Raw genomic sequence first — 9,664 nt, 5'->3', positions numbered from 1 at the left:
TCGTGATATAATAACCATTTAACAGAGCAAAATGCAAGTGCAAGAGCAAAAGCGAATGGAAACACAAATACAGGAGAACGGTCACATGTGGCGGTGTGGAGCCCCCCCAAGTCACCAGCTGGCCACAGCGACGGCTGGCTATAAAAACACGCCGAGACCAACAGAAACAAACAAATAAAGCAACCACGCCGGACTTGTAGCAGGTCGCAAACGTCGGAGACGAGACGTGCATCACCCTCCGCCGCCTCTTCCTCAGCCACCGATCAACAGATGGCCACCGTTGCCGCCGCCGCCTCCGTGGTGGTGGTGTTCGACTTCGACAAGACCATCATCGAGTGGGACAGCGACGACTGGGTCATCACCAAGCTCGGCGCCGCCGACGCCTTCAACCGCCTGCGCCCCACCATGCGCTGGAACTCCCTCATGGTATGATACCCATATCTTGCACTCGCATATTTGTGCTTCAGTTCTCCCCGGCTGAGGCCCAACGGAAACTCGTCTTGATGTCTTCCAGGACAGGATGATGGGGGAGCTCCACGCGCAGGGTAGGTCGGCCGACGACATCCGCGAGTGCCTCAGGAGCGCGCCGCTCGACGCGCACGTCCTCTCCGCCATCAGAACGGCGTCGGCATTAGGGTACATGCGCACCCACTACGGATGCATGCGGCATGCCGATATGTGTTCTTGGTTTCTCTTCCGGAGCTCTGGATCTTGACGGTGGTAGGTGCGCGTTGCAGGTGTGATCTGAAGGTGGTGAGTGACGCAAACGCCTTCTTCATCGAGACCGTCCTGGAGCACCACGGGGTCCTCGGCTGCTTCTCCGAGATCAACACCAACCCCGCGCGTCTGGATGCCGACGGGAGGCTGAGGATCTCGCCCTTCCATGACCCTACCAGCTCGCCCCATGGATGCAGCCTGTGTCCTGAGAACATGTGCAAGGTATGGACAGTAGGATGCCAGATCAGTTCACGTGTTGATTTACAGACAGTAGCTTCACTCGATGCACGTGAGTGATGGGGACAGAAGAAACAATATATACCACTCAGTATAATGGTGTGTTCTGCATTTAGAATCTTAGACATGATCTGTTCCTAAACGGTTAATGATTAATTAAGGAACTTACTTCTCCTAAAATCGCATTATAATGTTCACATGAAAAGAGGTTGTGACCAATGAAAACCCACCATGGCCCCCATGAACTAAAATTTTAATTACCATGTTCAGGGCAAGATCATCGAGAGGATTCAGGCGACAGACAGTGCCAAGAACAAGCAATTCATCTATATTGGCGATGGGAAGGGGGATTACTGTCCTTCCCTTAAGCTAAGCAAAGGGGACTATGTCATGCCAAAGGAGAATTACCCCCTCTGGAATCTCATCAGGAGCAATCCGCAGCTTGTCAAAGCTGAGGTTCACCCATGGTGTAATGGCGAGGAACTCGAAAGGATCCTACTTAAGTTGGTCAACAAGCTGGTCACCCCACCGGCACAGGTATCCCAGTTGGACTACAAATGCGAGATGAGCAATCCGGTACCAACAGATGTAGGTCACAATCAGACTCTCCCTGTCCCAAATTGATTCTTAACCATACCTTAGCTCACGATTATAGGCAAGATTGTGTGACTATTTCCATATGCCATGAGTAAGGAACCTGTCCTTAGTCAGCATCCATCCTACTATGTGATGTAATAAAAGAATGCACTGATATGGTTGATGGGTTTTGTGTATGTTATATCCCTTATGAAATTGCAGGTTAGCATGCGATTAAAATTAAGAATCGAGACTTGCCAGTTAAGTGGGTAGCTTATACCTATCAAACTTTTCAGGCAAATGAAGTATCCAGCGGCATGTTTTTGTTGGTATATTTACCTGCTTAAATGAGATAAAACAATCAACAGTGAAACAGACTGAAAAACGATCCGCTAACGCCGATTCAGCATTTTCAGTACTTGCATCTACAAATAGGATTTACCTTGGCACTTTGTATCAGTATATAGAACCAGCCATATATACTTGAAACCAGCTTTTGGTCGCATAGTTTCTCTACGCCTGCAGGCCATTGTGGCATTTCAGATTGTGGGAACAAAAGGCCTGTACCAAACAAATTCTAATACTTTGGATATCCATCTTGCGACAGGAATACATGAATCTGGCCATTGATTTCAATCCAGCTACACCCTGGTTCCTTTTTTATTCCACGATCCAGTAGCATATTCCTAAGCCTATTAACATCACTCCACCTTCCTAAATCTGCATAAATGTTTGACAACAATATGGAAGAAGAAACATCTTGTGGCTCTAACTCAAACAATTTTTCGGCTGCTCTCTCAGCAATCTCGGTATTTCCATGCATCCTGCAAGCCCCCAAGATTGTCCTCCATATGGATGAGTCTGGGGTCAATGGCATCATATTGATAAGAGATTCAGCCTCAACCAGTCTTCCAGCCTTCGACAGGATATCAATCATGCAAGCATAGTGCTCCATCGTAGGAGTAATTCCATACACACTACTCATCAATCTGAAGTACTTCCTTCCCTCATCAAGCAATCCTGCATGGCAACAAGCTGACAGAACACCTACAAATGTGATAACATCTGGTCTTTTCCCATCATCTACCATCTGCCTGAACGCATCAAGTGCCTTGTATCCATGACCATGTTGAGCATAAGCACATATGATTGTATTCCATGCAACTTGATCACGTGTTTCTGACTCGTAAAATAGCCTCTCAGCATCTGTTATGCTCCCACACTTCGCATACATGTCAACTAGAGCGCCAGAAACGACTGAACTGTTCCAGCCAGACTTGACGGCCCAGCAATGAAGCTGGAGCCCGCTGCCTAAGGATGCCATATCAGAGCAAACACCCAAAGAAACTGCTAGTGTGACATCATTAGGCCTTCTGTTTTCTTGCAACATTGAACGGAAATATCCAATCACCTTCTCAGACTCCTCCGTTTTAGCATATCCTGACATAATCACTGTCCACGTGAAAGCATCTCTTTCTTTCAGTTGATCAAATACCAAGTGCGCACTTGTCAAGCAGCCTGATTGTGCATACATGTCAAGAAGCACCCTGGAAACATCAGTATCGCTTTGCAACCCACTTTTCAGAAGACATGCATGAACCTGAGTGCCATACCTCAGGTTCATCAAGCTAGTGCAGCATCTCAAAACGCCGACATAAGTATATTTGTTCGCTGAAAAGCCTTCACAAGCCATCTGCCTGAAAATCCTCAAACCTTGCTCACCGGTGCTTTCGCTATAAAATCCGGAGAGAAATGTGTTCCACGAGAATGTGTCAGGCTCACGCATAAGATGAAAAGCGACAGTTGCATCTTGAACAGCACCAGCTTTCACATACATATTTAGAATACCATCAGCCACTAATTTCGCCACAGAAAATCCATTTTTCACAATAAGTGCATGAACACTGCGACAGAGTTTTGCATCACCAGTTCTCGATGCAACACCTGCAACGCCCACAAATGTATACTGGTTTGGTATGACTCCCATGTCTGCCATCTTTACGAAAAGATCAAGTGCTTCCCAAGCCATATCATGTCGACCGAAAGAAGAGATCATGGCACTGCAATGCACCACATCAGGCTCATCTATCCTCGCAAAGACTTCATAGGCCTCATCAGCAGATAGGCACCTCGAGTACATTTCGATGAGGCAATTGCTCAGAACATTATCGGTTTCCAGCCCTCTCTTGATCACCAAAGCGTGAACAGCCTGACCAGATCTTGCAAGACAGAGCTCCACACAACACTTGAGAACAGTAGGCAAAGTATACTTGCTTATCTCATCACCGGATTCCGCCAACTTATCGAAAACCTGCATGACCCTCCTGTAGTCGCCGCGCCGAGCATACTCGTTGAGCAGAGCATTCCATGACACGTCGCTTCGTTCGGGCAAGCCCAACAGCACTGCCTCGGCAGCGTCCACCTCCCCACAGCTCGTGTAAGCTTCAACCAGAGAGGAACCAACATAGGGGTCATCCAACTCTTGCAGCTTAACCACCTGACCATGCACCTGATGTGTAAACTTGGAGTGCGAACCGACCGAGCAGGCCTTGAGCACCGAAGCGAGGGTGAAGCCGTTAGGATCGAGCCCTTCTTGAATCATCTGGCAAAAAAGATTCAGAGCCTCCACGGAATCTCCCGCGGTGGCGTGAGCGGATACCATGGCGGTCGAGGCGACGACGTCCCTGCGTGGCATTCCATCGAACACCCTTCGTGCGTCCAGCAGGCGGCCACACTTGCAGTACATGTTGAGGAGCGAGTCAAGGAGGAACGTGTCCGGCTGCAGCGCGGAGCGGAGCAGCCGCGCGTGGAGCTCCTGGCCGCAGCGGAGCGCTCGGCGGACGGCGCAGTCCTGCAGCGCCGCTGCGTGGGACCGGAGCTCATCGGCTTGCGCGTTGGTGCGGAGGCGCGCATAGGCGTGGGAACGAGATGAGTGCGCCGCGAGTCGCGTCGGTTGTGGAGAAATGGCGGTCCGTGGTAAAGTAGGAGCGCGGTGGTAGGAGAATGGAGCGTGGAGAAGAACAGGTAGAGGGAGGGAAGCCATGGATTTGGGCTGCCACAGGACGCAGTCACTATGAATACGCCTACAGGGGAAGAAGGCGTATTTCAGGAAACCGCCTAGTGACAAATAAACAAACCAAGAGAAGACCAGAAACATCCTGTAGAACTAAAATCACCAAGCATAAAACCGCCTTCATCAGAGAAAAATCTTGGAAATGCATAACCTACCATAGTTACGTCGTTGGCTATCACATTCTCATATCCCTATCCAGAGTCTGCATGAAAATACTTACTGTAGTTATATAAACATACAGAAGGCACATGATAATATCACTGGCCAAATAGCTCAGGAACTCCTCAGCAATTGGTATTAAGTATACTGGAGGCATAATATTCATGGTAATTACGAACTAGAAGGAAGTCAAGATTCATTAATTAAAGATGGTACCGAGGGATAACAGGAAATGTACTCTACCATTACAAAAGTCTTTAAAGCAGATCTACATCTTGAAGTCTCAGATTGCTTGCAACAAGGAACATGATAATAGTTTATGGCATCACGCGCCAAGTCAAGTTAGCTACCAGTTACTACTAATATCCGTAAGCCTCTCTCGCTGGAAGTGTTACAGATCCGAGAACAACGCTTCAACTCATATCATCGAGCATGAACTAAAAGAGATATACTACTTCACGACATCATTAAGAGGCGGAAGTCTGAACGCAAAACAACAACAGTCTTGCAGAAAGGCAGTTGTCCAGTGAACCCTCCAAAACAACTCTCCTCAAGTAAGCATTAGTGAATGTTTCCTTCTAGGCTTCCATCTCGTCATCAGACTGTGGATTCTCCACCTCGCTGCCACTGCTCATGCCATTGGTTGCCTGCAAGTAACACTTAACTGAGCTGTCTTCAGTCTTGTACTTCACAAACTTCATGGCTGTTGCGTCTTCAGTTCCACAATCCTTCCTTTTCCTTATGCCATTCGCCATCACTTTCATAGAATGAGCAGCAGCCATGAAAGCATTATCCGCTGTCTCCATCTCCACGGCTTCTTCATCCTCACCATCTTTTGTGTCCATACCCTCCTGGTGACTCTTCTTATCAATGAAGAAAAGGTCAGCACCTGAATGACTTATCCTGCTCTGGTTATCATTCTTGCCCTCGTCATGCATCACCCTCTCCTTAATCCTTGAAAAGTTCTCTCCAAACACTTTGAGCCCCTTATCTTCAAGATCTACAAGCCACTCTGTGAAAAGCAACCACGTAGAACTTCAGCGCTTACTCTATAAAAGACAATAAGAAACACCCATTTTGTACTTTACTCGAAAGGATCTTGTCACATATTTGCTTACTCAGAAAGGCTTGAGGTGTGATAGCAATTGGTTTGCCGAGTTGGTCAGTGCCAGCTTCATGAATAGCCCAGCCAGTGAGGTAACTGGGAATGTTTGAAGTTGAGAAGGCATTGATATACGAGATTGCTCTCCCTTGATCTCCTTTGCGCCTATCACAAAGAAGAAGAAAAATTAGAGGAAATTTTCTTAAACCAGCCAAGTTTATGTAAAACCACCACTTTATCACCTGGCATCATTGATGGCATCAACAGTTATAACCAATCTTGACACAAAAATGGGGAAAAGGGAAATATTAGCTTGAGCAACTTCAGCTCCACTGAGGAATGAATAATCCACCAAGATCAGAGCATCATAAAGGACATCTCTCAGCAAGATTTCATCATCAGCACTCTGGGTTATGCGCCAAAATTCAAAATGAAACATCAATAAGATGTCAGAAGAAACTAATAATTGGGAATGATCACAACTAAAATTGCATGACAGGTGACAATTAGTTCATTTCTTCTGAATGCTATTGGAACAATAAATGCAAGAAAATGAACAAGGATTCATGATTCAAATATAAACAAGAATTAATGTGTATACTTAATTTAGTAAGTCTGAAAAATAGATGAAAGATCCTGGTGAACTTATTTCATTAGCATGGAACTAGCATGGCCTGAACAACAGTTTATGGTGTAAGTCTCTTAAGAGATGTAAACACGATGACAATTGGGCATTTAGGTCAGAGGGATGCTTGCAAGCTTCACAGTTCACACTACAGAACATACTCATAGATAGTGATTATATTTTAAAATAGATGGGCATGAGAAGATCACCACAAATCAGACTTGAACATGTTTGCACATGGCAAAGATGATATACAATTCCATCCCAAGTAGGGCTCCTCGTGGATACATTAACAGCAAAAATGGTATGGTAACACCATCTTTCTGAAATATAACAGTCCTAGTACTGTTCTCCTCTCTAGTTTCCACAAGATAAGAAAGACCCCTGAGTCCAAGCACAATCAGAGTACAAAGGAACAAGTTGCACAGTTCTTATCTCATAAAGGTAATACTATATGGTAATTAACTAACTCATCATACAACAGATAATGGCAACGCCCAAGCAGCCCCTGCATTCCTTAATTAAGGGATGAGCTAATGAAGTAGTTCCTAGATATTATGATCCCTGTGACTACGAGATATACTCTGAAAATACTATTAAGTTACACTCAGAATGATTTATGATGCAGTAAACAGCTGACGTATACTACTACTCATGTGTTGCAAATCTAATGCTGTATGCATAAAAACCACTCAAATAGCTCTTGTGTAAAGGACAATAACATACCAACAGTGAATAGACAGGCAGTGGAGGGTTCACGAGCATGTTCAGCAGGACTCCTGTGAAATGAATCAGCAAAATGCAATGGAGTCAGAAAACGCAAAGAGGCTGCGAGAAACTAACAATTGGTGAGGACATGGATGTATCATCAAGGGAAAGAACTCACCGAAGAATTCCTGGTTCTGGAAGACCGAGATAGAGCTAACAGCCCAGATCCTTAGTTCCTTCTGCAGCTCAGATCGTGGTACCCCTGCCGCACCCTGCACCTTGAGGCAGAGCCTGAGCAGGAAGGCCTCGGCCACCACGACCCCAGCGAGGAAAGTGACGGTGCAGCCTTCCTTCATGAGCTCCCGCCTGGCCTCATCCCCGACGAGCGGGAAGAGCACCTGGAACGGGCACCTGTCCCTGGAGTTGCGCACGCTCCACACCTTGACGAGCTCCCCGAACCCTGGCAGCAGCGTCCCGGCGTCGGCGTTGACCTCGTCTCCCGCGGGGCGGCGGCGGCTGCAGCAGATGCTGATGTAGCTGAGGACGGCGTCGACGAGCGCCTCGACCTCCCTGCGGGGCTTGGCGGAGTGGAAGAGCTCGGAGACGATGGGGGCGAGGAGCGCGAGGGGCTTGGCGGCGTCGCGGGAGCCGGCGGTGAAGGCGGAGAGGAGGTGGAGGATGGAGCGGAGGTCGTCGGGGGCGTCGTGGAAGGTGAGGGCGGAGAAGAACCAGACGGCCTCGAGCGGAGGGTCCGGGTAGGTGCTGAGGACGCGGGAGAAGAGGGAGCGGAAGTTGGTGAGGTCCGGGTCGGGCGCGGCGGAGACGGCGGCGAGGAAGCGGGAGGTGGAGTCGCGGAGGAGGGACTCGAGGCTGGGGAAGTAGCAGGCGGACCCCATGGAGGGGAAGTCCACCAGGACGCCGGCGGCCATGGCGGGCGGGCGGGGCGGATTCGTTCGAATCGGAGCGGGGGAGCGGCCGGAAACCCTAACCCTAGGTGAGGAGGGGAGTGAGGTTTCGGGGAAGAAGCCAAGCGGTCAAGGGGTTTGGGTTCGGTTGCGGGGGAGCTCCAAAATGGGAGAGGGCCGTGTGGGTTTTGAAGATGGGACGGAACTCGGAAGGGGACGGCTTTACACTGACTACTGGGACCCAGTTGTCCTTTTTTACGACAACTAGGACCCAGTAATCAGTGTCAGCATTGCGAAGATGGGCCCGAATGAGGCGAATGTTCGGTTTCGGCTTTACTTAGCTTAAAGGACCAGTAAGACATTGGCCCAGTAAAATCTGTAGAAAGGTAACCGATTCATGTGGAGGATTTTTTTTTTTTAGAAACTCACTATAGACGCTCACACATACGTACATACACTCATTCCTACGAACCCACGTATGCACACCCTACCCTATGAGCACCTCCGAGAGACTGAGTCCAAAAATTTGATTGGACAGGTCTTGAGATTGACGAAGTCACCACGAGCGTCTCGTTGTCGACGGAAACGTCGCCTCCCACTGAAGAATATTTCGTATTTTAATAAGACACCAAAGTTTCAAATATGGAATTTAAACTCTGGTGAGGTAGGGGTGCCACTACCCTTCTAACCATCCAACCACAGGTCGATTCTCATCCATGCTGAGGTGTTTGGAACTATCGGTGAGCACCTTTGAGTTTCTCATTTCTCAAAACAAAAAAGTGAATATCACAAGATCTTCACTATCTACACAAACAAAGCTCTCATCGGGTTGGCTAGGGCCGTGTCGTCCTTGTTGGACGCGTTTGGTAGCCTGCACCGATTTCCTGCATGACTGCGCCCGCGAGATGGGCTCACCTGCGCGTCGCGAACGGGCTATATGCCATGGAAGTCGGGTCGTTTTGTAGCCTGTGCGGCCTTTTGCCCGCCGGAGAAGGAACCTAGGACCCATCGTTTGGTTGCCCGTTTACAGTACTTTCTTCCTTGCTCGTGCAGCACACAGCCTGTTTGGTTGCAGATAGCTCAGTGTTGTAGTAACCCCTTCACTTAGAGTAGTGAGATTACCCAGTACTAAATAACATCACACATCAGATTCAATTCATCGGCGATGCATCACAAGCGAAGCAACTACTTCGTGATGCATCACATGTTCATCACACGAGGGGTTAGTATATACCACCTCGAACAAGTTCATCATTACAGATCGGGGATCAGGTTGTACCAAGTCCTAGCTAATGGAGGGATACAAGATCACCTCCCAAAATCAGCGGATCATGACGAAGGAAGCAGAAGCACTAAGCAGGAAACTGGTTGCGGAGCCAGATCCTAAGCCACCTCCTCCTCTCCGGTAGCTGCAGCTTACGGTTGATGGCATACTCTGCTTCATTGTCTGCAATGAAGTCGATAGCCCTGACCAGCAAGTTAGGCTAGAACAGTTGTGCCTTGCACACAAACCGGGGAGTGAAGATCGTCTTCATCTGAGCGTAGTTCGTGATCGGGGTGGT

At 48.3% G+C, this 9,664-nt stretch overlaps 3 protein-coding genes across 5 annotated transcripts; 1 reads left to right on the top strand and 2 right to left on the bottom strand.

Moving 5' to 3' along the window:
* Positions 1–270: 270 nt before the first annotated feature.
* Positions 271–1,746, top strand: LOC127342836 (thiamine phosphate phosphatase-like protein). The gene is made up of 4 exons (XM_051368848.1): positions 271–426; positions 515–636; positions 738–939; positions 1,225–1,746. The coding sequence occupies exons 1-4, from the start codon at positions 271–273 to the stop codon at positions 1,576–1,578; spliced, it is 834 nt and encodes a 277-aa protein (XP_051224808.1). The 3' UTR covers positions 1,579–1,746.
* On the bottom strand, positions 784–4,638 carry LOC127342834 (pentatricopeptide repeat-containing protein At4g13650). 3 transcript variants are annotated; one of them, XM_071828260.1, is made up of 3 exons: positions 1,973–4,638; positions 1,811–1,872; positions 784–922 (listed from the first exon to the last, which is right to left on the bottom strand). In XM_071828260.1, the coding sequence occupies exon 1, from the start codon at positions 4,571–4,573 to the stop codon at positions 2,108–2,110; it is 2,466 nt and encodes an 821-aa protein (XP_071684361.1). In that variant the 5' UTR covers positions 4,574–4,638; the 3' UTR covers positions 784–922; positions 1,811–1,872; positions 1,973–2,107. The 3 variants fall into 3 exon arrangements, with proteins under 3 accessions (XP_071684361.1, XP_051224806.1, XP_071684362.1); XM_051368846.2 differs by having other exon boundaries at positions 1,811–1,869; XM_071828261.1 differs by lacking the exon at positions 1,811–1,872 and having other exon boundaries at positions 788–922.
* A 303-nt stretch (positions 4,639–4,941) lies between these two features.
* On the bottom strand, positions 4,942–8,251 carry LOC127342835 (uncharacterized). Its single transcript, XM_051368847.2, has 5 exons — positions 7,376–8,251; positions 7,216–7,268; positions 6,107–6,270; positions 5,881–6,029; positions 4,942–5,774 (listed from the first exon to the last, which is right to left on the bottom strand). The coding sequence occupies exons 1-5, from the start codon at positions 8,124–8,126 to the stop codon at positions 5,341–5,343; spliced, it is 1,551 nt and encodes a 516-aa protein (XP_051224807.1). The 5' UTR covers positions 8,127–8,251; the 3' UTR covers positions 4,942–5,340.
* Positions 8,252–9,664: the final 1,413 nt, after the last annotated feature.

Source organism: Lolium perenne, chromosome 3, assembly GCF_019359855.2.
Source record: "Lolium perenne isolate Kyuss_39 chromosome 3, Kyuss_2.0, whole genome shotgun sequence".
Lineage (NCBI taxonomy): Eukaryota > Viridiplantae > Streptophyta > Magnoliopsida > Poales > Poaceae > Lolium > Lolium perenne.
The sequence above is the reverse complement of the archived record's forward strand: the minus strand, read 5'-3'. Positions and strand labels throughout refer to the sequence as shown.